This window comes from Erinaceus europaeus, chromosome 12 (genome assembly GCF_950295315.1).
Source record: "Erinaceus europaeus chromosome 12, mEriEur2.1, whole genome shotgun sequence".
Lineage (NCBI taxonomy): Eukaryota > Metazoa > Chordata > Mammalia > Eulipotyphla > Erinaceidae > Erinaceus > Erinaceus europaeus.
In genome coordinates, this window is record NC_080173.1 from 76,335,655 (window position 1) to 76,363,617 (window position 27,963).

General features: G+C 44.1%; 2 protein-coding genes across 3 annotated transcripts in view; one reads left to right on the forward strand and one right to left on the reverse strand.

The window, feature by feature from the left end:
* Window positions 1-223: 223 nt before the first annotated feature.
* Window positions 224-5,733, reverse strand: SDF2 (stromal cell derived factor 2). Its single transcript, XM_007530706.3, has 3 exons — window positions 5,405-5,733; window positions 2,107-2,303; window positions 224-889 (listed from the first exon to the last, which is right to left on the reverse strand). The coding sequence occupies exons 1-3, from the start codon at window positions 5,553-5,555 to the stop codon at window positions 602-604; spliced, it is 636 nt and encodes a 211-aa protein (XP_007530768.1). The 5' UTR covers window positions 5,556-5,733; the 3' UTR covers window positions 224-601.
* A 128-nt stretch (window positions 5,734-5,861) lies between these two features.
* Window positions 5,862-27,963, forward strand: part of SUPT6H (SPT6 homolog, histone chaperone and transcription elongation factor) — a 43,583-nt gene continuing 21,481 nt past the window's right edge. The window contains exons 1-19 of one of the 2 annotated variants that reach the window (XM_060204026.1): window positions 5,862-6,034; window positions 14,669-14,808; window positions 16,155-16,313; window positions 16,402-16,478; window positions 17,131-17,323; window positions 18,088-18,172; window positions 19,236-19,509; window positions 19,792-19,893; window positions 20,143-20,259; window positions 21,018-21,107; window positions 21,290-21,432; window positions 22,190-22,338; window positions 22,459-22,554; window positions 23,214-23,343; window positions 23,426-23,576; window positions 23,702-23,856; window positions 24,794-24,989; window positions 26,339-26,478; window positions 26,614-26,731. In XM_060204026.1, coding sequence (XP_060060009.1) covers window positions 14,700-14,808; window positions 16,155-16,313; window positions 16,402-16,478; window positions 17,131-17,323; window positions 18,088-18,172; window positions 19,236-19,509; window positions 19,792-19,893; window positions 20,143-20,259; window positions 21,018-21,107; window positions 21,290-21,432; window positions 22,190-22,338; window positions 22,459-22,554; window positions 23,214-23,343; window positions 23,426-23,576; window positions 23,702-23,856; window positions 24,794-24,989; window positions 26,339-26,478; window positions 26,614-26,731 — 2,484 coding nt within the window. In that variant the 5' untranslated portion in view covers window positions 5,862-6,034; window positions 14,669-14,699. The remainder of the gene's footprint in view (window positions 6,035-14,668; window positions 14,809-16,154; window positions 16,314-16,401; window positions 16,479-17,130; window positions 17,324-18,087; window positions 18,173-19,235; window positions 19,510-19,791; window positions 19,894-20,142; window positions 20,260-21,017; window positions 21,108-21,289; window positions 21,433-22,189; window positions 22,339-22,458; window positions 22,555-23,213; window positions 23,344-23,425; window positions 23,577-23,701; window positions 23,857-24,793; window positions 24,990-26,338; window positions 26,479-26,613; window positions 26,732-27,963) is intronic. The other variant, XM_060204027.1, reaches the window with a different exon arrangement.

The window sequence follows — 27,963 nt, forward strand, 5'->3', positions numbered from 1 at the left end:
AACAACAACAACAACGGCAATAATAACAATGACAACGGGCAACAAAATGGGAAAAAAATAGCCTCCAGCAGCAGTGGATTCGTAGTGCAGGCACTGAGGCCCAGCAATAACCCTGGAGGCAAAAAACAAAAAACAAACAAAAAAAAAAAACCATACTAAAAGTTCTCAGCACCTCAAGAGTGATAGCAATGATTCTGAGGACTCAATAATGACAACACAATGATTAACAATGAAATCCATTTTTTAAAAATCATTTTGGAGAAAGTAGTGATAAAAATCATACACATGAGCAATCCATGATGCCAAGTTTCAGAGAAGTAAAAATTTCTCGGTTTTAGGAGTGACATCTCAGTTTTTACTTAATTATATGGATAAAACATATCTTCTCTCTTTTACCAGCCAGTTCCACACTCAGAAAAACTGACCCAAGTCTAGGAAAACAGTTGGGCTGAAGCTTCCAAACAGCCATTGTTTTCTGTCATGCATCTTCAATGCAGTGGTGACGTATCCACTGTCCAGGGAACCTGTGGCAGGGATCCCAGGCAAGTCAGCAGCAGCAGTCTATGAACACTGTGGTGACGGCAGCTCACAGTCTCCAGACTCACAGCTCTGCGTGGTGGGCTTCTGCCTTCAACAACTCACTGGGCTTCATGAAGATGCCTTCCATGGCTTTCCAGTAGTTGTTCTGGCTTGGCTGGGTCATGCCATGCACCTCTTTTTGTCCACTGATGGGTCGACCATATTGTTCTCCTGTGACGGACAGCAGAACCTCTGTGGAAGAATGCTTGAACCGCACCTCACCATCCCTGATCCAGTAGAGCCCGTTACAGAGCACGGTCCAGTCATCCAGATAATCTCCTTCACCTTCCTCACCAAAAGCACTCACTTCCTGGAAGATGCAGAAGGATGCAACATTAGTGTGACTGAAATATATAAACTTAGGACAGGAAAGGTGGCAATGGGGGGAAATAAAATGACTTAAAAGTAAAACAGAAAAGGCTTAATGCTGTTAAAATTAGTTACCATAATATAATGTTAGGATGAACTATTTTGCAAATAATCCTACATTTGTTTTGTATCTTCTAATTTTTTATTTTTTTAACCAGAGCACTGATCAGCTCTGGTTTATAGTAGTGCAGGGGGATTGAACCTGGGATTTCAGGTCTGTTTGCGTATTATACTACCGACCCCAACCCTTTCGTATTTTCTGCTGTAGTGTTAAAATACTCTATAACTTTTAAATGTTTGATTTCAGTGCAAGATAGTGACTAACAATGAAATTCACTTTAGACTTTTTTTTTTTTTTTTTTGCCTCCAGGGTTATTGCTGGAGCTCGGTGCCTGCACCCACTGCTCCTGGAGGTTATTTTTTTCCCTTTTGTTGCCCTAGTTGTTTTATCGTTGTTTTGGTTATTATTATTGTCGTTATTGATGTCACTGTTATTGGATTGGATAGGACAGAGAGAAATGGAGAGAGGAGGGGAAGACAGAGAGGGAGAGAGAAAGATAGACACCTGCAGACCTGCTTCACCACTTGTGAAGCGACCCCTCTTGTAAGTGGGAAGCCGGGGGCTCAAACTGGAATCCTGACACCAGTCCTTGCGCTTAGCACCATGTGCACTTAACCCGCTGTGCTACCACCCAGGCCCCTACTTTAGATTTAACCTCATGGTTCATGTACTCTTATTACTGAGCCACTTCCCTGACCATGTAAGCAGGTGCACCACCACCTGGCCCCACACTTGTTTTCTTTATCAGGATTTATCAAGATAACTTAAACGCTACTATATCCTATCTCTAGATTTCACCTTGATAAATTTTTTTTAATTTCTTTATTGGGGAATTAATGTTTTACATTCAACAGTAAATACAATAGTTTGTACATGCATAACATTCCCCAGTTTCCCATATAACAATACAACCCCCACTAGGTCCTCTGTCATCCTTCTTGGATCTGTATTCTCCCCACCCGATAAAAAAAAAATTTATAAGACAAAATCATTTCTCCAGGTCTGCACAAAAGAACAGAAACACCTAGGAAGAAAAGCTAACGCCAAGATATCAAATAATTCAACAGGGCAGCAACAGCCACCAAAGACCACCTGACCTGATTTCCAGAAAGAGGTGAAGTAAAGTGGTGACTATGGAGATTTCGACCAGTATTGACATGTGTCAACCTGATAGGTTGGCCACATTTGATGGGGGTTCCTCTCTCACACATTGTGGAGGTCTTCCCACGTATTCTCCAGTAACTGTTGCTGTCATCCACAGATGTTACACCTGTCACCGACTGCTGCCCACTACCTGCAGTAAAATAAGAAGGAAAGAGGGTGAACTCAATCTGACCCCTTTGTTTTTCTATGGTTAACCATAGGCCCTGGGTTGTAAAATGGGTTTGGAGAAGTAGAGAGATCTGGTAGGAATCAGCCTGAAACCTGTTAGCGAGAAATAAACGTAACTCCCTGCCCTCCATGTTGCCTCAGTCTCGTTCTTTGGTTACTTTTGAGCTGTAACACTAGAAAGACATAACACTGAGGGCTGTATTAGGAAATTTTTTCATATCAGCATTATCAGTCACTCAAGCTAGAAACCTACTAAACACCTCAGATGCTACTCACAAGTCTTTAGCTGAAACTTTTTTTTTCTTATATTTGTTTCTCAAAAAAAAAAAGTTAAGGTTGGGGGGGACAGATATCAAAAGAAAGGTGTTTAATAGTAAGTGTAGGGAGTCAGGCAGTAGCGCAGCAGGTTAAGCACACGTGGTGCAAAGCACAAGGACTGGTGTAAGGATCCCGGTTCAAGCCCCTGGCTCCCCACCTGCAGGGAGTCACTTCACAGGCAGTGAAGCAGGTCTGCAGGTGTCTATCTTTCTCTCCCCGTCTCTGTCTTCCCCTCCTCTCTCCATTTCTCTCTATCCTATCCAACAATGACGACATCAACAACAGTAACTACAACAATAAAAACAAGGTCAACAAAAGGTAATAAGTAAATAAATATCAAAAAACAATAGTAAGTGTAAAATACAAAAGAGCTGGGAGTCGGGCGGTAGCACAGCGGGTTAAGCGCAGGTGGTGCAAATCGCAAGGACCAACATAAGGGTCGCGATTCCAGCCCCTGGATCCCCACCTGCAGGGGAGTCACTTCACAGGCGGTGAAGCAGGTCTACAGGTGTCTATCTTTCTCTCCCCCTCTCTGTCTTCTCCTCCTCTCTCCATTTCTCTCTGTTCTATCCAACAATGACATCAATAATAACAATAAAAACTACAACAAAAAAACAAGGGCAACAAAAGGGGATAAATAAGTAAATATTTTAAAAAGTCTGAAAGAGCTATAACAGAGTTGTAGTCAATAAGTGAATTCTTAGGTTGCCAGGGAAGATACCACATAATAGTGCGTGGCAGAGCACAGGAGAGGTCCCTCCCAGTTTCCAGCCCCTACACCTTCATAAGCCAGAGCTGAGAGCTGCTCTGGTCAATAACTAACAAACATCTCTCTGCTTTCTTTGGGTTGTAGAAAGAATTCAGTGTTAGAGCAGAGAAAATACATGCCACAGGTCTTAAGAGTCCCCAGATTCAATCCCCAGTAATATCAGATGCCAGAGCTGGCCTCTTTGACACTCAGTTAAGTCATTTTTTAAAAAAATATTTATTTATTCTCTTTTGTTGCCCTTGTTTTATTATTGTAGTTATTGTTGTTATTGATGTCGTCGTTGTTGGATACGACAGAAATGGAAATAGGAAGGGAAGACAAAGAGGGGGAGAGAAAAATACCTGCAGACATGCTTCATCACTTGTGAAGCAACTCCCCTGCAGGTGGGGAGCCAGGGACTCGAACCCGGATCCTCACGCCAGTCCGTGCTTTGCACCACCTGCGCTTAACCCGCTGAGCTACCTCCAGACTCCCAGTAAGTCATTTTTTTAAGTGAACTCATAGTCACAAGGTGTGTGCAGCAGTGCCTTTGGTTTCTTTCTCAAAAAGAAAAAATTTTTTTTCGAAGTTTTATTTAAGATTTTTTTTTTTTCTTCCTGATAATGGGGGAAAGACAACTAGTGCATCACTCTAGCAGATAATGGGATCTCTAGGGTTAAATTCAGAACCACAGGGAGTCCTGAGGTAGCACAGCGGGTTAAGCGGAGGTGGCAGGAATCGCATGGACCCAGTTCGAGCCCCAGGCTCCCCACCTGGAGGAGAGTCGCTTCACAGGCGGTGAAGCAGGTCTGCAGGTATCTTATCTTTCTCTCCTCCTCTCTCCATTTCTCTCTGTCCTATCCGACGACGACGACATCTACAACAATAACTACAACAATGAAAACAAAGGCAACAAAAGGGAAAATAAATATAAAAAAATAAAAATAATAGAATCTTTAAAAAAAAATTCAGAGGGGCAGGGGTAGATAGCATAATGGTTATGCAAACAGACTCTCAAGCCTGAGGCTCCGTCAAGTCCCAGGTTCAATCTCCCACACCACCATAAGCCAGAGCTGAGCAGTGCTCTGGTAAAAAATAAAATAAAATAAAATAAAATATCTATTTAAAAATAATTCAGAACCACAAGCTTGAGTCCAAGACCCTATTCACTGTGTCATCTACCAGGCCTCAATTCCTTTTTTAAGTAAAGTGAGCTCTTGTAGTTGAAGACTTCTAAGCTACAGCACTTACTGTAATTTTCTTTCTTTTTTTCTTTCTCTTTTTGCCAGAGCACTGCTCAGCTCTGGTTTATGGTGGTGTCGGGGATTGAACCTGGGAGCCACAGGCATGAGTGTCAGTGTGCATAACCATTATGCTATCTCCCCCACCCCTTACTGCAATTTTCTACACGTCTCTCTCTCGCAGATGAGCGCCAGCATGTTGCTGAAAGTAAGCTTTGTACTTGAATCCACTTGGATCCAACCCCATCTGTCATTCACTGGCTGCGACTTACTTCTTATTTATTTATTTGTTTGTTTATTTATTTATTTAATTTTTGAGAGAGATGCAAAGAGAGAGAGCGAGAGAAACACCAGAGCACTGCCTAGCTCTGGCTTATTATGGTGGTGCGGGGGACTGAACCTGGGACTTCGGAGTCTCAGGCATGAGAGTCTCTTTGAATAACCATAACCATTATGCTACCTACCCCCGCTCCCCGATTTACTTCTGTGTTTCCTCCTCTGCAAAATGAGGGTAACAATAGTAGATACTATTGTTAACAATAGTATCAAACAGGAATGTTAAAAACCCTAAGACGACTGGCGCGGAGTTGAGCACAGAGAACTTGTTACTACGACTAAGACGCCTTAGGACTGCTGCAGACCTCGACAGACTCGCGACTCCCCACATCTCCCCGACCACCCCTCAGACTTTCTCTGTTCCGCCCCTCGAGGAGCCTGGCCGGCCTTGCCAGCCCACCCCAAGTCCAGTGGCCGTACCTGACCCATAGCGCACGTCGTGTGAATGGAGCCGCACGTTGTGGCGCGTGTTGAGCAGCTTCACTACTGAGCCGCAAGTAACGATACCCAGATCGGACGCTCCCACAGCACTCCACAAACTTCCGAACAACAGCAGCGACACCACCGCCATTCTGGTCGGATCGCCGAGACCCCAGTTACTCTTTAAAGAAAACTCGGCTCCTCCCCGGAACCGGAAGGCACCGGTCGAACCACAGAGAAGAGGAAATGAAGAAGCTCTAGCCTAAGCTTTATGGTTCCTTTGGCTAGAGAGGCCTGAGTGGCGCGGCAGCCTGGTTGCTTCCGATCCCCTCGTTCCGTACCCGTATCTCGGGTACAAATCCTTTCGGAATCGTTTTGCCGGTTTTCGCACTTCTCCCACCCAGGCACGCGGAAGCCCTTAGGTATAAGTGAGCGAAGAATGACCCACCCTCTTCCAGTGACAGGGAGCCGGAAGTGACGTAGCACGTTGACGCAGCGGCAGCGGCAGCGGCGCTGGCCGTGGAGGGGCCGTGTAGTGGGTTCGTACTATCCTTTCCCAGTCTCGGTTCGACGACTCCATTTTCTTTGGTGGGTGCTTAGCGCACCGGAGAAGCGGCGGGCTTCAGGCAGGTAAAATTCGTACCAGGAGAAGTGTTCCTGGAATTGGTCAGGTCGGGAGTCAGGCTCCTAGGGCCTGGTCCCACAAGGGACGAGGCACTGGGGAGCCGTACACGGGAAGAAGGTGGCCCCCGGCCTTCCCTGCTCTGCGGGAGGAGGAGGAGGAGGAGGAGGAAAACGGGGTATCTGCTCAGGGACTCAAGGCTTTTCCCCACCCTGTGCCACTCTGCATCCGTGAACTGGGCAGTATGTTATATCAACAGGCTTCCTGCGGTCCCTTCCTATTCACGCAGCTTCTGAAAACTGGGCCACGCGAAAGGCTTGGGAATAGAAGGGATCTGGGACTTCTGAGTCAGGATCAGGTGATCCAGTTGTTTGTTCAGGGGCAGTGAAACCTATGGAGCTTACAGCAGTTCGGCCATCATGCTAGGTTCCAAATTCCAGCCTTTTCAATATTATTGAATAATAAAATGAGAACTTTTTGTATGTGACTACATCCGTCAAATGACTGCCACGGACATAAGAGCAGGTTGTTGAGTCAAACTTCATTTTCGTAGGCTCTCTGCCCTTTTTTCCCCAGCCACTCCCGTGGACCAGCTGGAGCAGTTTATTTCTCTGGCTTATTGCAAGAACTGATACTTTAAGAAATGTGTGTACTCCCAAAACCACATCTAGAAAAATTACTGCAATATTAGAAGTAGCAAAGGAGTACTAAGTTACACCAATACTATTAATAAACATGGAGAGTGTTAATAATATTAAATTTGATTGATTTCTTCGGGGGAAATGTCCTTTGTTCTACCATTCATTTTAAAGTTACCACCTTTTAAAAGATTTATTCATTTGTTAATACGAGAGCTAGAAGAAAGGAGAAAGAAATAAAGAGAGAACCAGAACATCACCCTCCACTTGCTTTGTGGGTAATGGAACTCAGGAAGTCATGCTGGGTAGTCCAGGACTGTAGCCACCATTCCACCTCCTGGCCACAAGTTAACCATTTTTTAAAAGATTAAATGTATTGATTAGAAAAATATGTGGTCCGGGAGGTGATGTAGTAGATAAGGCATTGGACTATTGGACTCTCAAGCATGAGGGCCTGAGTTCAATCCCCGCAGCACATGTGCCAGAATGATGTCTGGTTCTTTCTCTCCCGCCTATCTTTCTCATGAGTAAATAACATTCTTTATTTAAAAAAAAAATTTTTTTTATTATCTTTATTTATTTGTTGGATAGAGACGGCCAGAAATTGAGGGGAAGGAGGAAGTAGAGAGAGAGACACTTGCAGTACTGCTTCACCACTCGTGAAGCTTTCCCCCTACAAGTGAAAGCCATGGGCTTGAACCCCAGTTCTTGGCATTGTAACACGTGCTCAACCAGGGGCACCACCACCCGGCCCCAATAAATAAATTCTTTTTTTTTTTTTTTGCCTCTAGGGTTATTGCTGGAGCTCGGTGCCTGCACTGCTCCTGGAGGCCATTTTTTCCCCCTTGTGTTGCCCTTGTTGTAGCCTTGTGGTTATTGTTGTTGATGTTGTTCGTTGTTGAATAGGACAGAGAGAAATTGAGTGTGGAGAGGAAAATAGAGGGGGGAGAGAAAGACAGACACCTACAGACCTGCTTCACCACCTGTGAAGCCACTCCCCTGCAGGTAGGGACCTGGGGGCTTGAACTGGGAACCTTCCGCTGGTCCTTGCGCTTTGTGCCACGTGTGCTTAACCCGCTGCGCTACTGCCTGACCCCCAGTAAATAAATTCTTAAAAAAAGAAAAGAAAAATATGATTGTTCTTCCATCAGCTGTGAGTTGAATGCACTTTTCCAAGACTTACATTCATTCTGCCAATACTTTTTTTTTTTTTAACCAGCGCACAAGTCAGTTATGGCTTATGGTAGTGCAGGGGATTGAACCTGGGACTGTGGAGCCTCAGGCAGGAGAGTCTCTTTGCATAACCATTATTCTGTCTACTCCTGCCCCCAGTACATTTTTTTTTTAATTTTTTATTTAAGAAAGGATTAATGAACAAAACCATAAGGTAGGAGGGGTACAACTCCACACAATTCCCACCACCCAATCTCCATAACCCACCCCCTCCCATGATAGCTTTCCCATTCTCTATCCCTCTGGGAGCATGGACCCAGGGTCATTGAGGGTTGCAGAAGGTAGAAGGTCTGGCTTCTGTAATTGCTTCCCCGCTGAACACGGGCGTTGACTGGTCGGTCCATACTCCCAGTCTGCCTCTCTCTTTCCCTAGTAAGGTGTGTCTCTGGGGAAGCAGAGCTCCAGGACACATTGGTGGGGTCTTCAATCCAGGGAAGCCTGGCCAGCATCCTGGTGGCATCTGGAACCTGGTGATTGAAAAGAGAGTTAACATACGAAGCCAAACAATTTGTTGAGCAATCATGGATCCCAAGCTTGGAATAGTGGAGAGGAAGTGTTAGGGAGGTACTCACTGCAAACTCTAGTGTACTTCTGCTTTCAGGTATATATTTTGCAGTAGTTTATGGATACATGTGCACATAAGCTCTCTCTCACAGAAACTGGTGTATATCTAGGTTATGGGACTTTGTTAGAAAGTGAACCACCTGAGATGAAATTAGAGTGTACTATTAAAGGAAAGGTCTCACCCGAGTAATGAAGCTGAAGGGTTGTCATTCCACACGTGAAGTCTCTGGACACAGTCTGAGGTGAAGCATGTTGAGGTGGCAATCGTTGCACTCCCAGTACATTTTTATACAGTTGACTTTTGTCTCCAGAAGGTAAGCTTAGCATAGCATTGCTACTTCCTAAGAGGTTTTAGTCTCTTAAAAAAAAAAAAAAAAACTTTTTTATTATCTTAATTGATTGGATTGGGACAGACAAAAATCAAGAGGGAATAGAGACAAAGAGAAAGAGAGACACCTGCAGCACTGTTTCACCACTTACAAAGCTTTTCCCTTGCAGGTGGGGTCCAGGGGCTCAAATCTGGGTCCTTGTGCATTATAACATGTGTGCTCAACCAGGTGCGCCACCACCTGCTCCCCAGAGGTCTTCATCTCATCAAGAGATTAATCACTTCAGGATGTGGTAGTAGAGCCTAGAGAGGCTAAGTCACATTTCAGTTTTCTCTCAATGAAAGGAAATCTATAGAGTAAGGTGGAAAACTTTTGTTTGTTTGTTTTTTACCAGAGCACTGCTCAGCTCTGGCAATTTATGGTGGTGCAGGGAATTGAACCTGGGACTTTGGAGCCTCAGGCATGAGAATCTCTTTGTATAAGCATTATGCTATCTACCCCTTCCCGAATACTTAGGATTCTTCAAGGAAAATAAGTTAGCTCTTGCTCCTACATTCTTAGTTCCAGTAAATGTCACCACAATCAGAATTCTGTGTATAACCTTTGGATGCTTCCTTTCCGCTGTGCCCCAGTTAAATCATTCATCAAATTCTATCTCTTCGTAAAAATCGGTCTTTACAGTCCAGGAAGTAGCACAGTGGATATTCAGCCATGAGGCCCTGAGTTTGAACCCCAGCATCACATGTGTCAGAGTGATGTTCTGGTTCCGTTTCTGTGTGATAAGTAAACTTTCAGAGTTTCGTCCTGGGTTTTCTGCTTGCTTCCTCTAGGTAATCCAGCTCATGGCTTTAGATTTACTAATTACTTTCTAGGATGGAGAAAAAATGAGACAAGAGACCAAAACACTTTTGATTTATGTATGATGCTAGGGGTGGAACCCAAGACCTCATGCATGCAAAGTATACACTTTATGCACTGACCACCTCCCCAGCCACTACTCCATGACTTTAAATACCATCTTTTTAATATAATCCACTCACTTGGATTGTGACTTTATCTTCCTCTATGGGAAGTGGGTTAGAGGGAGATCTTGGTAGAAGCAGAGAGAAAAGGATACTATTGTGGTAGCCCAAGCAAAAGGTGATGGTGGCTTAGAACAGTGTGGGAACAGTGGAAATGGAGACTATGAAGCAGATGTGAAGTACATTTTGGAAATTGAAGTTAATACAACTTATTGAGCAGGGAATAAGAGAGAGGACATTTAGATGATTTCCAGTGGCCGGGTTTTGATGGGTGAGAGTATTATTTTTATGTTAGGTTTAGGATATCTTTTTAAAACAATTTTTATTAATATTTATTTTCTCTTGTTGCCCTTGTTGTCCCATTGTTGTAGTTATCACTGTTGTTCTTGATGTTATAGTTGTTGGGTAGTACAGAGAGAAATGGAGAGAGGAAGGGAAAACAGAGAAGGAGAGAGAAAGATAGACCTGCTTCACCATTTGTAAAACAACTCCCCTGCAGGTGGGGAGCCAGGGGCTTGAACCGGAATCCTTGTGCCGATCCTTGCGCCACGTGCGCTTAACCCGCTGTGCCACCGCCCGACACCCAGGTTTAGGATACCTTAACCAATGCACTACCGCCTGACTCCCAAGGTTTAGGATATCTAAGATAGGCAGTGCTCATTGACTGTCTATAGCCCTGCCTGAGTGGGTTTCGCCTTTCTCTCATGTTTTGCTTCCTTCACTATTCTCTTTTGACCTTGGGACAGTATGTCTGTCATATGCTAAATTCACACTCATCTTTCCCTCTGCGAACTTCTCCCCTAGATTCTGCATGCCACATCCTACCCATTCTTGACATCTCAGCCTAGATCTTAAAGTTGAGGATGTTTATTTCTTTCCTAGCACTTACAACAAACTTTGGGTTGGGTTGGGTTGTTTTTCACCTGTACCAGGCATGCTAGGGGCAGGAACTTTGCACATTTCTTGCACATAGGAGGCATCCATTAAGTAAACTACTGTAGAATAAGTAAATACACTCATCACTACCTGTGTCAGAGAGTAATTTCTTTTGTGCTATATAGAATGAACCTGTGACTTTGTCTGTGTTCAGTATCACTGAGTGACCTCTCCAGCCCAATCCTTTATTTACTTATTTTGAGAAAAAAAAAACAAAAACAGAAGAGCAGCTCCACAGCATCACTTTGTCATCCATAGAGCTACCCTGGTGGTGTCCCAAGTGCTTCCATGCGATGCCTGAGCTTGAACCCAGGGCTTCACATACAAGGCCATCATTTCCCAACCCCTCTTAGCTAAATTTCTCCTAACTCTTGAAGACTTTATTCATAAAGTCACTGCTTCAAAGCCAAGTTACCATCCCCTCTTAGAAGCTTCCATTGGCACTTTTCTCACCTTTAAATATTGCCTGCACTTCTAGCTCAGGAGTAACCCCAGGGGTCATCAAGCTAAGGTTCCTAGACCAAATTAAACCATTCCTGCCATGTATAAACTGTCTGCATCTGCTTCTGTACTGCAGTAGCATATCTGGCCCTCTGCACGTGACCATCCCCTGTGCTAAAGCAGGGAATGCTCTGTGACGTGTGGTACAAGATTCAGTAACATACTCCCTAGCTCTGTTGTATTCTGGATTTTGTCTGTGAGTCCTCACTAATGTCATCTCTATTGGAAACTGAATTTATAAGAAAATATGAAGTATATTTAAATAAATATATATATGGAACTAATAAGGAAATTTTTTTGCAGAACTTGCTGTAACGGGTATAATTTCATATCTTCCCAAAACAGACGTCAGTTTACTATCTATCTGTTTTTTTGTTTGTTTGTTTTGATTTTCGTTCTTTTTTTTTTCTTCTTTTTGTCACCCTTGTTTTATTCTTGTTGTGGTTATTGGTGTAATTGTTGGATAAGACAAAGAGAAATGGAGAGAGGAGGGGAAGACGGGGAGAGACAGGGATCCTTACACTAGTCCTTGCGCATCGCACCATGTGCGCTTAACCCGCTGTGCTACTGCCTGACCTCCTTTGTTTTTAAGGTTTATCTATTTTGTTCTCACTGGCGTTTCACTCCCCACACAGAAGTTGACCCTTAAAAATACTCAGTAAACATTAATTGAAACTGCCAGTGAGGAAACTAATAGACATCTCTTTTTTCTCTGGCCTCCTTTTAATGACCTCCTACATACTGTGTTTAAAGGCGGGGACTGCTGAGCGCCTCCCCTGTGGCAGTGCAATTCCAGCTCCATTTCTCTTCTAGACTGTCATGGTAACCACCAGCCTCTCCCTTTGAGCCACACATCTTTTTTTTTTTTTAAAATAGTTTCTCTTTTAATTTTTTCTTTTTTTAATATTTATTTATTTATTCCCTTTTGTTGCTCTTATTGTTGTAGTTATTATTGTTGTTGATAGTGATGTCATCGTTGTTGGATAGGACAGAGAGAAATGGAGAGAGGAGAAGACAGAGGTGGAGAGAAAGATAGACACCTGCAGACCTGCTTCACCACCTGTGAAGCCACTCCCCTGCATGTGGGGAGCCGGGGGCTCGAACTGGGATCCTTACTCTGGTCCTGAATGTGGGGAGATTTTTGAGAGCGTATGTAGTAAGTAGAGATCTGGACTACACCAGACTCATCTCAGAATTGATATTTGATGATAGGAGCTGCCACGTAGTGTGTTTGTTCTGGAGTGGTTGCTGCTTGCCAGCCTCAGCCTGCATTGCTGCTGCAGCACCCTGTACACATCTTCCTCCCACAAGTCACAACAAGTCGGGATTGCTCCTGGCACAGCTTTTTTAAGTGATAGTGTTAGCAGTCTTGAACTCTATTCCCCAACAGTAGCACAGTGTGTACTTCATTGCTAACCTAAGAGATGAGAGGAAAGTTGTATGCGGCAGAGAATACAATCTGCCCCAGAAACAGAAAAAAGCTGTTGTTCCCATCAGGTAGGCTCTCTGTGTCTCGGTTAAGTAGGCTGTCAGGCATCTAGTGTGTAGAAGCTGGCATCTAATGTGAAGATATTGGGGCCTTAAAAGACTGAAGTGGTGGGTCAGGTGGTAGCGCAGCTATAGAAACTGACATCTAATGTGAAGATACTGGGGCCTTAAAAGACTGAAGTGTGGGGGGTCGGGCGGTAGTGCAGCAGGTTAAGCGCACGTGGTGCAAAGCACAAGGACTGGCATAAGGATCCCAGTTTGAGCCCCCAGCTCCCCACCTGCGGGGGGGGGGGCTTCACAGGTGGTGAAGCAGGTCTGCAGGTATCTCTGTCTTTCTCTCCCCCTCTCTTGTCTTCCCCTCCTCTCTCAATTTCTCTCTGTCCTATCTAACAACAATGACATTAATAACAATAATTATAACCAAAACAACGATAAAACAACAAGGGCAACAAAAGAGAAAAAAGGGGGGGGTGGACCTCCAGGAGCAGCGGATTCGTGGTGCAGGCATCTATCCCCAGCAATAACCCTGGAGACAAAAAAAAAGGACTGAATTGGTGGGTCTGATAGTCTAATCAAGGCAAGCTGTGTGGGTGTGTGTGGGGGTTGTACCCAAATATATTTTTTCTTTTTTTAATTTTTATTTATAAAATGGAAACATTGACAAGAATATAGGATAAGAGGGGCACAACTTCACATAAATCCCACCACTAGAACTCCTGAACATCGATTGATTTGCTTTTTTTTTTTTAATCTTTATTTGCTGGATAGAGACAGTCAGAAATTGAGAGGGAAGGAAGTGATAGAGAGAGACAGAGAGACACCTGCAGCACTGCTTCACCACTTGTGAAGCTTTCCCCCTGTAGGTGGGGGTCAGGGGCTTGAACCTGGGTCCTTACGCACTGTAACATGTGCGTTCAACCAGGTGCGCCACCACCTGGCCCCTGATTGCTTTTTTTTGTTTGTTTGTTTATCCTTTAGTTCATGGTCTTTATTAACTCATACACAATTATTTGTCTTTTGAATGTCTATTGAAACAGTAGCTCAGACATTTGCAGAAAATGACTGACCATCAGAATTCCAGCACACTTATCTGAAGGGCACTCCTGACAGGCTACTGATTTTACCATTCTTGGCAAATTTCCTGATATTTTCCTCATAGTATTTCCAGTGTGCTGATTTAACCTTCTTGTTCATTCTCATACCTCATTCTCCTGGGGAATGGTATGAAGACCTTTCTTTTCTTCACATCATGAAGTCTCAAAACAAGATGAAATATGAACTTTTTTTTAATGTTGTAGTTAGACAAAGTACACCCATCATCTGCCAGTGATGATCAGTGTTTGCTGATCAGGAGGAATTCCTTCTTTACCCTAGATCTTGACAGTTACATTTCCTTTCCTTTCCTTTTATTTATTTATGCTTGTCACCAGGGTTATCACGGGATAGGTCCTCCTCTGCCATCTTCCAGGACCTGGAAAACTCCTCCCCCAGTCCTCTACTTTGGTGCAATTAGTTACTAGGATATTTAAGTGGCTAAGTTGTTAAACAGATCCTTAGCAGCTTCTGTTTTATTCAGGGCACCTAGAAAGATACAACCTAGCTGGTGCAAAGTACTTGGTAATGCTTCTCATGTTGCCACTTGTGTTTTCTAGTTTGTTGTTTCTTTCTTCCTTCCTACCAGAGCACTTCAGCAGGGGATTGAACCTGGGACTTTGAAGCCTCTGGCATGAGAGCCTGTTTGCATAACCATTATGCTATCTACCCTTCGCCCAGTTTTATAGTTTCTATTAACCTTATGTCTTGTTATACTCTTCAACAGGTTTAATCCCCAGCACCACCATCAGCCAGACTGCTTGTGAGATGGCATGAAGGACCTACCTCTATAATGCCACATGTCTCATTTTTCATCCCCCTCTCTCTTCTTTCCCTAGTGGTATCTGGGCAGACCGAGAAACTGCACTGATGTCTGACTTTGTGGAAAGTGAGGCTGAGGAGTCAGAGGAAGAATACAATGATGAAGGCGAAGTGGTGCCCCGAGTCACCAAGAAGTTTGTTGAAGAGGAGGATGATGGTGAGGAGGCCCCAGCCTCAAGCTTCTCCCCACTATTGCTAAGCTTTGGATAGTTGGATTCTTGCTGATGAGAGGCTCAGGCTGAGCACAGGAGTTATCATACATGAGGTACCAGCTTGAGAATTTTCAGTCATTCATAGAAAAATATTTTCTGAGCATCTGTTTGCTATATGCCAGGCACTGTGAACAGAGTTAGGGATGCAAATTAAAGGCAACTGTCAAGGTATTTATACTAGTGGAAGGGGACAGATAGTGACCCAACCAAAAAAATACATGTATATTTCTCCCTTTTTGAGACATCGTTATTTATGCACCCTGTTTACTATTTCTGTGGCCTAACTCAATCCTTAGGATCTCTAGCAGCATAGTAGAGCAATGAAATGACTTTAAAGATGGGAAGGAGGCCCAAAAGATACTCAGCCAATAGCCTGCAACTTTGGCAGATACAAAGCCCAGGTTCAAGCCCTGGTACCACATGGGGGTGCCATGGCACTGACAGAGCTACAGTCTGTGTTGTCTCTTCCCCTGCTTCTGTATCTCTGTCTCTGTCTGAATAGAAAAGTCAGCCCAGAAGCAGTGAAGTTATGTTTGCTTGAGGCCCTGGCTCTACAAAATACTGGCTTGTTGCAAAAGTCATGACACATCTTTTATATAGAAATGCGTTGTGGCTTTTCCAACAACCCAGTGAATAAATGCAGGGGAATCGAGTTTTCCTCTGAAGAATTGTGAATGAAGAAACATAATTGCTGGGAGTCGGGCGGTAGCAGCGGGTTAAGTGCAAGTGGCACAAGGACCAGAGTGAAGATCCTGGTTCGAGCCCCCAGCTCCCCACCTGTAGAGGAGTCGCTTCACAGGCAGTGAAGCAGGTCTGCAGGTGTCTGTCTTTCTCTCCCCCTCTCTGTCTTCCCCTCCTCTCTCCATTTCTCTGTCCTATCCAACAATGACGAAATCAATAACAACAACAGTAAAACAGCAAGGGCAACAAAAGGGAATAAATAAATAAATTTTTAAAAAAGAAACATCATTGCTGAGTTTATAAATTGAGAGGAAAATAAAGGTGACTGAAAAGCCTTTAGTAATGATTTTGATGCTCTAAGGTAATCAGGGAGGTCACCTTGTATAAAGGCAGATAGATGGTGTATGTAGAAAAGAGATCATTCTTTACAGATGCTGCTGCTCTAAGTTACTGGTTATAGTTTTGAAACCCTAGATTAAGCAGAATAGTCAACACTGGTACAGCATCCAGGGCATTAGGTTCAGAGACCATGGAGAACTGCATTAAGAGCCCTAACCCAGGTCCAACTCTATTTCCCAAACTCTGTACCTCAAACTTGTATGTTTTCCAGATGAAGAGGAAGAAGAGGAAAATCTAGATGATCAGGATGAGCAAGGCAACTTAAAAGGATTTATCAATGATGATGATGATGAAGAAGAAGGAGAGGAGGATGAGGGAAGTGACTCTGGTGATTCAGAAGATGATGTTGGCCACAAGAAGAGAAAACGCAGTGAGTAGTCCCTCCTCGGGTCAGGTGAGGCTGGGGTGGAATTTGCAGTAGAGGAGGGTAGCCACGGTTAACACTTTGTTTTCTCCAGCATCTTTCGATGACCGCCTGGAGGATGATGATTTTGACCTCATTGAGGAGAATTTGGGTGTTAAAGTCAAAAGAGGAGTAAGTGTTATTCCATCTCTGTTTCTGGGGTTGTAGGAAAAAGGCCTAGAAAATCAGTGACTCCTTGGTGGGAGGAGGCACAGCCAGACTATTTGCAACCATAAAAGAAGAGAAAGTGGCTAAGTATTGTGCTCTAGAACCTAGATTTGCTCCCCACATTTAAAAAAATTTTTTTTTATATTTATTTTATTTATTCCCTTTGTTGCCCTTGTTGTTTTATTGTTGTAGTTATTATTGTTGTTGTCGTTGTTGGATAGGACAGAGAGAAATGGAGAGAGGAGGGGAAGACAGAGAGGGGGAGAGAAAGATAGACACCTGCAGACCTGCTTCACCGCCTGTGAAGCAACTCCCCTGCAGGTGGGGAGCCGGGGCTCGAACCGGGATCCTTATGCCGGTCCTTGTGCTTTGCGCCACCTGCGCTTAACCCGCTGTGCTACAGCCCGACTCCCTGCTCCCCAAATTTAAGTGCCTACTAGAGAAAGTTGTCAAGTTTCAAGGGTGGACCCTGGAATTGAAAAGGTGTCCCTTCCTTTTTTTTTTTCCCCTCATCTCCCTTAGTCTGTTGGAAAGGTAAGGGGAGTACTGGAAATGAGGCAGGAGTCCTTTTGCCAGTTTCCTCAATCCCTGACCGAGCAGGTTTTCCCACCCCTAGCAAAAGTTCCGGCGTGTCAAAAAAATGTCCGATGATGAGGATGATGATGAGGAGGAATATGGCAAGGAAGAACATGAAAAAGAGGCTATTGCAGAAGAAATCTTCCAAGATGGCGAAGGGGAAGAAGGACAGGAGGCTGTAGAGGCCCCCATGGCTCCTCCAGAAGAAGAGGAGGAAGATGATGAAGAGTCAGGTATGTGACATCAGATAGGGGAGCCGATGCTTGAGTGAGTGTTAGGACCTCTTGACCCCCTAGGAATAGGGTGGGAAGCCATTTTTCAGCTACTGGCACCCAGCATTAGACACAAAGTAGCTCCTTTCCAGAAACTTTCTTTTTTTTTTTTTTAAATATTTATTTTATTTATTTATTTCCTTTTGTTGCCCTTGTTGTTTTATTGTTGTAGTTATTATTGTTGTTGTCGTTGTTGGATAGGACAGAGAGAAATGGAGAGAGAGGGGAAGACAGAGAGGGTGAGAGAAAGACAGACACCTGCAGACCTGCTTCACCGCCTGTGAAGCGACTCCCCTGCAGGTGGGGAGCCGGGGTTCGAACCGGGATCCTTATGCCGGTCCTTGTGCTTTGCGCCACCTGTGCTTAACCCGCTGCGCTGCAGCCCGACTCCCGAAACTTTCTTTTTTAAAAGAATATTTTATGTACTTATTATTGGATAGAGACAGAGAAATTGAGGGATGGGGGAAATAGAGAGGGACAGAGACAGAAACACCTGTAGCCCTTCTTTACCATTCGTGAAGCTTTCCCCCTACAAGTGGGGACCAGGGGCTTGAACCTGTGTCCTTGTGCACTGTAATATGTGTGCTTAACCAGGTGCACCACTGCCTGGCCCCAAAACTTTCCTGCTCTTTTTCTCACTGGCTGTTCATGAGTGGAAAATAAAACCTTTCAGTCGTGGCTTATCCCTTGCCTCTGAGCACTAACTACCACCCTTCCTTACCCAGACATTGATGATTTCATTGTGGATGATGACGGGCAACCTCTGAAAAAACCTAAGTGGCGGAAAAAGCTTCCTGGATATACAGATGCGTGAGTAGGGTCTGAAATTAGGTGGTGAGAAAAGCTTGAGTGTGTGTGGCGGGGGGAGGAAGGAAGCATGGTGGTTATGCAAAAAGACCTTCGTGCCTAAGGCTCTCAAGTCCCAGATTCAATCCCCCACACCACCATAAACCAGAGCTGGACAGTGCTTTGGTTTCAGAAATAAAACTTGAGTAAACCCAACCATGAATAAGGTCAGATACCTCTGAAAAGCATAAGACTTAGTCATTTTGCTTTCCTGTCTCAAATAATCCTTACTAGGCAGCAGTGTTAGAGTATTCTTAAAAGGTTTGAGAACTGTTTCTCCTTTCTAGGGCCAATGTGCGATTAGGATAGAATCACACGTGGGCAAGACTCCAGCCTCCCACTTATACCTGCACCTCCATGGTTATTTACTGATATGTTGGTTTTCTAAAAGTAATTTTGTTGGAAGAAGGCTTCGGCTCTAAGGGGATACTATAATGTTGAAGATGGATCAGTTGAGCAGGATAGAAACCTGTCTTCCCTTTGCTATTTGATCCCTGTCACTGGAATAAAACAAAGGTGGCCGTATTGTCCTTTGTTAAGTAATACTTTCCTGGGGCTGGGTGCTGGCACACCTGGTTGAACGCATGTTATAATGCGCAAGGACCCGTGTTTGAACTCCTAGTCCCTACTTGCAGGAGGAAAGCTTTGCAAATGGTGAAGCAGTATTGCCAGTCTCTGTTTCTCTCCCTCTGTATCTCCTACTTCCCTCTCAATTTCTGGCTGTCTCTATCCAATAAGTAAAGATAATACAAATAAATAAAAACCTTTCCCCAGAAGTATTCCCAAACTAAGCCTTTATTCCACCATGAGCATGCTTTGGTGTATGATGAAGGATGTAGGGATTGAAACGAGGGTCTTAGAAATGTGAAGCATGTAGTCTGCTACTGGATTCTCTATATGTTTCTTTTATTTAACTTGCTCTTAACCTTTGTTTCCTTGGAGCGAGTGAAGGATCTCTGCAAAGGCTGCATTTCCTTCCCTCTTTTCTCCAGAACCTAAACCGACCACAACTTGTTCTCAACTACAGGGCCTTGCAGGAAGCCCAGGAAATTTTTGGTGTGGACTTTGACTATGATGAGTTTGAGAAATACAATGAGTATGACGAAGAACTGGAGGAAGAGTATGAATATGAAGATGATGAAGCTGAGGGTGAAATCCGAGTACGTCCCAAGAAGACCACCAAGAAACGTGTTAGCCGCAGGAGCATCTTTGAGATGTATGAGCCCAGTGAGCTGGAAAGCAGCCACCTCACAGATCAGGACAATGAAATCCGAGCCACTGACCTGCCGGAGAGGTTCCAGGTATCAAACTACCAGTTTCTTTCTGCTGACCTGTGCTGGGCCTTATTGCTATAATGGTCATAGCAGAGACAGATCTAGGAAGTTGGTTTGAAACCTTGTGCCTAGGATGATAAGGAGTCCAGCTATGTGACAAGAAAAGATAGCCTCTAGCCCTGCTTGTAATCCTGAAATGACACTCTTACTGGGTACCTTGCCTGAGAAGCACACATTTTTGTCCTGAAGTAGTGTTTTCCCTACTTACAAGGTGAGGTTGGTCTCATTCAGTTGTCATATCCCCTGCAGCTTCGCTCCATCCCAGTCAAGGGAGCTGAAGATGATGAACTGGAAGAAGAAGCTGATTGGATTTATAGGAATGCCTTTGCCACACCAACCATTTCTCTGCAGGTACCCAGAAATGATCTTTATGGTTTTATGTGAACTAGGAGCCACTTTATCAGGACAAGAAGCTCATGCCCCAGTTTTAGCACAAAAGTGTCCATGTGTATGTTTTCCAGATTTTAAGTGGCAAGGTTATCCTAACATGAAGCAGTTTTGTGTGTGTGTGTGTGTGATATGATGAGTAAAAGGCAAGTAATAGTGATAGTGCTGTTTCCTTTTTTCTCCTCCTCCTCCTCCTTCTCCTTCTTCCTGTAGGAAAGCTGTGATTACTTAGACCGTGGACAGCCAACCAGCAGCTTCAGTCGAAAAGGACCCAGCACGATTCAGAAGATCAAAGAAGCCTTGGGCTTCATGCGAAACCAGCATTTTGAGGTAACACTTCAATTCTAGCTGTTAAACATTCAGTTCGGGGGAGTCAGGCAATAGCGTGGTAGATTAAGCGCAGGTGGCGCAAAGCGCAAGGACCAGCTTAAGGATCCTTGTTCGAGCCCCCAGCTCCCTACCTGCAGGGGAGTCACTTCACAGGCAGTGAAGCAGATCTGCAGGTGTCTGTCTTCCTTTCCCCCTCTCTGTCTTCCCTTCCTCTCCTTTTCTCTCTGTCCTATCCAACAACAATGACATCAATAACTACAACAATAAAACAACAAAGGCAACAAAAGGGAATAAATAAATATTAAAAAAAAAATAAAGAAATTCAGTTTTGAGGACTGGGGTGGTGCACAGTGGTTTGTGCACCAGACTTTCATGCCTGAGGCTCCAGAGAGAGAAGGTTCAATTCCTAGTACATATACTTAAAAGAAAGAAAAGAAAAAGAAATCCAGTTATGATACAAGAGAAAGGGAAAGGTAGCTACCTAAGTTAGGCAAGGAGTTCCTTTCTCTTGTCTTTAGCTCTCTTCCCTTGACTGAAGAAGTGTGAAGACCAAAGGAATTAGTGATCAAGAGAATGATACTAGCCTGTCTGCAGCGTTATCTTTTTCTTCTTTCCCTATGGGGGAGAGCATGCGTCTTGAGTGGATGTGAAGGAGGACAGGCTCCCTACAGTTGACTTTCCTAGAGGTGTTTATTCCTCCGTCAGAGCAGAACCTTGCCAGTATTTCTTCTGGTTGACTGCACTCTTTGCCACCCTAGGTGCCTTTTATTGCGTTCTACCGCAAGGAGTATGTGGAGCCTGAGTTACACATCAATGATCTATGGAGGGTGTGGCAGTGGGATGAAAAGGTAATTTGGATCTCCCCCAAGTATTGGACTGGAACTCAAAGCCCTCCTATATGTATCAGGCAGCAGCCTGTTGCACCCAGGCCAGACATGCTTCCCCAAGGCCTCTTGGTTAAAAAAAAAAAAAAAAAAAAACAGAGCATCTTTCAATCTCTATAGCTAATACTAACCCAACTCTATTGTAGTGGACACAGCTGAGGATCCGCAAAGAGAACCTAACACGACTGTTTGAGAAGATGCAGGCTTACCAGTACGAGCAGATCTCTGCTGACCCTGATAAACCTCTTGCTGATGGCATCCGGGCTCTGGACACCACTGACATGGAGAGGTAGCATATTAGGGTTAATTCTATTGCAAGGAATCTTCAGATCAGAAATAACTGTCCCCTGTCCCAAGAGCGAGCAGTATTATTTTCAAAATTCTCAGCACAGGGCCTGTTTCTTAAAAACTCAGTTTGGCATCACATCAGAAGTGACAAGACACTTGATTTGCCAAAAAGTTAAGTGTCAAAAAATTTGAGTATTCATATTTGCTGATTTGTACGTTGATTCTCTGTAGGTAAAGCTACGTGAGAAAACCAGTTAAAATTAGAAATTAACCTAGTGAGTCTGGAATTAGGTTGTGGTGTGGGAGGGAGCAAATGATTGCAGCAGCAGCATGTAGAGCTAGGAAGGAGGGACAAAGACTGTCAAGGACTTTGAACTTTACTAGAAACATGCTGTCACTTCTGCCTCTCCCTCTCCATTTATTCAGTTGCCGGCCACTATTTCCTGCTTATTATATTCCTTCTTTGAGATGTATTGGTTGGGGCGGGGGTAGATAGCATAATGGTTATGCAAAGAGACTCTCATGCCTGAGGCACTGAAGTCCCAGGTTCAAGCCCCCACACCACCATAAGCCAAAGCTGAGCAGTGCTCTGGTAAAATAAAATAGAAATGTTTTTTTAAAAAAGAGAGATCTTGGTTGTACTCTTAATTATGGTCATCCTAGTTGGAGTCTTGCTTCATGGAAATTGACCCTCTTGTAGCAGAACTGGAATACACCTTCCTTGGTGACAAAATAAGTCTTGTGTTCCTTCCTTCCAGACTCAAGGATGTTCAGTCAATGGATGAGCTAAAAGATGTCTACAACCATTTCTTGCTTTATTATGGCCGTGATATCCCCAAAATGCAGAATGCTGCCAAGGCCAGCCGCAAGAAGCTGAAGCGCGCCAGGGAGGAGGGTGAGGAGGAAGGTCGGTACTGGAAAAGAACACAAAAAGATTTGCGCGCGCACGTCTCCACAGATGACCCTACCTGTGCCTGATACCGGGAGTGATTGGGAACTAGAGCACTAACTCACCTTCTCCTCCCAGGTGAAGGTGAGGAGGCAGGAGATGAGCAGAGAGGACCAGAGCTCAAGCAGGCTTCCCGCCGAGATATGTACACCATCTGCCAGAGTGCTGGCCTAGGTAAAGACTGGCGACATCTGAGCATTCCAGTGTTGAGCAAAGGCAGATTGCTGACAGTAACATGGCCAGGGAAAAGCTCTAACGGGCAAATAAGTGTTGCTCCCGATGCTTCCCCACAATAATAGGCCAGCTTTTCTCTAAATTCCTGAAGGAACAGGAAATTCATGTGATCAGAGGGAAAAATATATCCCATCTTTGTGACATTCTTTTATTAAACTACAGTTTCCATCTTAGTTTTGAACCCAAAAGTCACATAGAAATTTTCTATTTTTTTCTGACTCATAACAACTATTTAATTTTTTTATTATCTTTATTTATTAGATAGACACAGCCAGATATGGAGAGGAAAGGGGAGATAGATAAGTAGAGAGAGACCTGCAGCACTGCTTCACCACTTGAGAAGCTTTCCTCCTGCTGGTGGGGACTGGGAGCTAGAACCCAGGTCCTTGCACATTGTAACATGCGCTCAACCAGGTGCGCCACCGCCCGGCCCCAGTCAGTCTCTTTCTTATTCTTTCTATGAGGTTCTGTTCCTCATCCTTCATGCCTCTGAAGTCAATTCCCTGGATTCAATACCCGGAATTATGCTTTAGATGCTGAGAGCAGAGAGATTTGTCAGTCCAACTTTTGTCAATACCTTTCATTCCTGTATGTCTTAGATGGCCTGGCCAAAAAATTTGGACTTACTCCTGAACAATTTGGGGAAAATCTCCGGGACAGCTACCAGAGGCATGAGACAGAGCAGTTCCCTGCAGAGCCTTTGGAGCTGGCCAAGGATTATGTTTGCAGGTAGGCTTGCAGCAGCTGGCTAACAAAGAGGGGTTTCGAAGCATAGATGCCCTTGTCCTGCAACTCTTCGTTTTCCTCACAGCCAGTTTCCTACACCAGAAGCTGTGTTGGAAGGTGCCCGCTACATGGTAGCCCTGCAGATTGCCCGTGAACCCCTTGTCCGGCAGGTGCTGAGGCAGACGTTCCAGGAGAGAGCCAAACTAAATATAACCCCTACCAAGAAAGGTAGAAAGGTGAGCAGGGTGAAGGGCTTTAATCCATGCTCTCAACTACACCGAGTTTCTTTCACTCACAAGTTTTCCTTTGAGCTGCCTTCCTGAAAAAAGAGAGGCTGATGTTTCCCTCTTGCTGTATACAGGATGTGGATGAGGCCCACTTTGCTTACTCCTTCAAGTATTTAAAGAACAAGCCTGTCAAGGAACTAAGAGATGACCAGTTTCTCAAAATATGTCTGGCTGAAGATGAAGGACTGCTCACCATTGATATCAGTATAGATATGAAGGGAGTGGAAGGGTAAGCAAACCACTGTGATGGGGGACTTTGGAGGAGGCCTTTGTGAGCAGCCTGTTGAAGAAATGGTTCTCAGGAATATGAATCACAATTTTCTTTGAGCAAGCCTTTGTCCCTAGCTCCCTCTCAGTATTCATGAAAAATATGTCTCCCCCAAAGCCCCAAGTTCAATCCCTGGCATCACCAAAAGCCAGAGATGAATAATGCTTTTGAAATAAGTGGTCCAGGAGGTGGCACAATGGATAAAGCATTGTATTCTCAACCAAGAGGTCCTGAGTTAGTTCAGTCCCTGGCAGCACACATACCAGAGTGATATCTGGTTCTTTCTATCTCTCCTCCTATCTTTCTCATTAATAAATAAATAAAATATCTCTAAAAATAAAATAATAATAATAATAAAATAAGGGAGTTGGGCATGTGGTACAAAGTGCAAGGACCAGCGTAAGGAATCCAGTCACTTCACAAGTGGTGAAGCAGGTCTGTCTTCCCCTCCTCTCTCCATTTCTCTCTGTCCTAACAATGACATCAATAACAACAACAATGAAAAACAACAAGGGCAACAAAGAGGGAAAATAAGTAAATAAATATAAAAAGATAAAAGTATGGTCATCTGTACAAAAAAATAATAAAGGGAGTTGGGCGGTAGCACAGTGGGTTGAGTGCACGTGGCACAAAGTACAAGGACCAGCGTGAGGATCCTGGTTCGACCCCCTGGCTCCCCACCTGCAGGGAAATTGCTTCACAGGATGTGAAGCAGGTCTGCAGATGTCTTTCTCTCCCCCTCTTTTGTCTTCCCTTCCTCTCTATTTCTGTCCTATCCAACAACGACGACATCAGTTACAACAATAAGACAACAGGGACAACAAAAAGGAAATAAATATTAAAAATAATAATAAAAGTCTCTACCCTTGAACATCATAGTATTGTTGTGTTTCCTCAGCTATGGTAATGACCAGACATATTTTGAAGAGATCAAACAATTTTACTACCGAGATGAGTTCAGCCACCAGGTACAAGAGTGGAATCGGCAGCGTACCATGGCTATTGAGCGAGCACTGCAGCAGTTCCTGTATGTTCAGATGGCCAAAGAGCTCAAGAACAAACTGCTGGCTGAAGCCAAAGAATATGTTATAAAGGTGAGAACAGAAACTCATGGTCATTATTTACTTATTTGCCGTCAGGTTTATCACTGAACTTTGTTGCCTGCACAACAATGACTGTGTAGTCAATCCCCACAACCTTTTTTTTTTTCTTTTCCTGATAGAGAAATTGGTCTTCGTCCTTGGTAGTATTTACACTCTATCAGGTGCACTGCTGCCTGGCCCCACAGTTGGTGGAGAAACACTAGTAACAGGCAGAGCAGGATCAGAAGAGGGGTGCAGACGCAAAGCGCAAGGACCGACATAAAGATCCCGGTTCGAGCCCCCGGCTCCCCACCTGCAGGGGAGTCGCTTCACAAGCAGTAAAGCAGGTCTACAGGTGTCTTTCTCTCCCCTTCTCTGTCGTCCCCTCCCCTCTCCATTTCTCTCTGTCCTATCCAACAACAACAACATCAATAACAACAATAAAAAACAAGGGCAACAAAAAGGAATAAATAAAATTTAAAAAATAAATTAAACGAGGTATGCAAATATAACCACAGGTCACTCCGAGATCTCCCTTCTTCCACCCTACCAAACACTCTGCATATATCAGTGTCCTCTGTATACACTATTTCCAAAAATAGGGTGGCCTTTATGATGTAAGCCTGCTACACACGGAATATGTACAAATGTAAATACATTCGTGGGGGGAGCCTCACCCAGTAGAGTGCCCACTTGACCATGTGTGTGGAAACGGGTGTAAGCCTCTAGCCACCACATGAGAATACATGCAAATGGTAGAAGAGTGCCATGATGTCTATTCTCTGTCTCTCACCTTCTGTCTAGGGGGGTGGGGGGGGTGAGGCTGACAGGAGTCAGTTGGAAGCAATGGAATTATGCAGACACAAAGCCCCAGCGAAATGCCCTAGCATCAGGAGCCAGGTGAAGGTGCACCTGGCTAAGTATACACATTAACAGTGCACATGGACCCCGGTTCAAGCCCCTGGTTCTCAGCTGCAGGGGAAAAGCTGTACTCATGAGTGGTAAAGTAGTGCTGTAGGTTATCTCTCTTGTCTCCCTCCCCTCCCTCTCAGTTTCTCTGTCTTTATTTTAAAAAAATAAATAATAAAAATCTTTTAAAAAGAAATAAATCCCTGGTCCAGGAGGTGGTACAATAGATAAAGCCTTGGATTCTCAAACATGAGGTCCTGATTTCAATCCCTGGCAACACATGTACCAGAGTGATTATCTGGTTCTATCTCTCTCTCCCCACCTATCCCTCTCACTAATAAATAAATTATTTTAAAAATAAATAAACTCCTGGCAGGAAAAAATAAAATAAAATAACTACAGTGCAGTTGACAAGACCAACAGTATCAGTATGTGGTATGTTTCTTCCCCAGGCCTGTAGCCGAAAACTCTACTACTGGCTAAGGGTGGCACCCTACCGACCAGATCAACAGGTAGAGGAAGATGATGACTTCATGGATGAGAACCAAGGGAAGGGCATTCGAGTCCTAGGCATTGCTTTCTCCTCTGCCAGGTAACTGCCTCATTTTGCCTCTGCCTGGCACCACTCAGGAATGGAGCTCAATGCCTTCTACATAGAGCATGCACTCTGCCATTGAACTACATGCCAGCCCCATGATGGTACTGTTCTTTTTTGTCTGATTGGCAGAGACCACCCTGTGTTCTGTGCCCTGGTCAATGGTGAAGGAGAAGTGACAGACTTCCTACGCCTGCCCCACTTTACTAAACGGCGAACTGCCTGGAGAGAAGAAGAACGGGAAAAGAAGGCAAGTGGCCAGGACAGGGGTTGTCAAATAGACATCGCTGGTTCGTCCCATAACGCAAGGTGTATAAGTTTATGGTCTAAGGAACTTGCCATGAAAGACCCAAGTTTTCCTTGACCTAGTTACTGAGTCCACAAGTCCTGGCATAGGTGCCACTTCCTTGGGCAGTAGATGGCACTCAAGTACTGGTGCGAAACTGACTTCTGACTTGCAGCCAGTTCCTAGGCCAGTGTGCTTCTGGGAACTGCCATTACTGCCTCTATTCTTACCAGCATTTGGGTCAGCCTGTTCCAGGAGCTGAAAGCTACAGAGGCAGTTAGCCAACTTTCCCCTTGTTGTAGCCTTTCACTATCTTTTTCTAAGGAAACGGGAGTTTGAATTCATCTCATGCACATGCTTCCTATCCTTTTTTTTTTTTTAAGATTTATTTATTATTTTTCTGAGGGAGGGAGAACCAGAACATCCTTCTGGCACATACGCTAGGGACGGAATGCAGGACCTCATGCTTCTAAGTCCTGTGCTTTAGCCACAGGGCTTCTCATCATTTAAATATAATCCTTTGATTTATTGAGAGAGCCATGATATAAAAAGTCATTCTTTTTTAAAATTATTTATTCCCTTTTATCACCCTTGTTGTTTTATTGTAGTTATTATTGTTGTTATTGATGTCGTTGTTGCTGGATAGGATAGAGAGAAATGGAGAGAGGAGGGGAAGACAGAGATGGGGAGAGAAAGATAAGACACCTGTAGACCCACTTCACCACCTGTGAAGCGACTCCCCTGCAGGTGGGAAGCCGGAGTTTCGAACCAGGATCCATGCTGGTCCTTGCATTTTGCACCATGTGCACTTAACCCGCTGCGCTACTGCCTAACTCCCGCAAAAAGTCATTCTTAATAAGCAACTATTTGTAAAATAATAAGCATTTTTTTTTAAGATTTATATAGTGGACTTCTTAGATTGCATAATGGTTATGCAAAAAGACTTTTATGCCTGAGGCACTAAAAGTCCAAAGTTTAGTTCCCAGCACCACTATAAGCCAGAACTGACCAGTACTTTAGTTAAAAAAAAAAAATTAAGCAAATGCTTAATCTTTATTGTATAATAAGCAAATGCTTATTATCTTTATTTATTTGTTGGATAGACAGCCAGAAATTGAGAAGGAAGGGGTGATAGAGAAGGAAAGAGACAGAGTGACGACTGCAGTGCTATTTTACCATTCTCAAAGCTTTCCCCC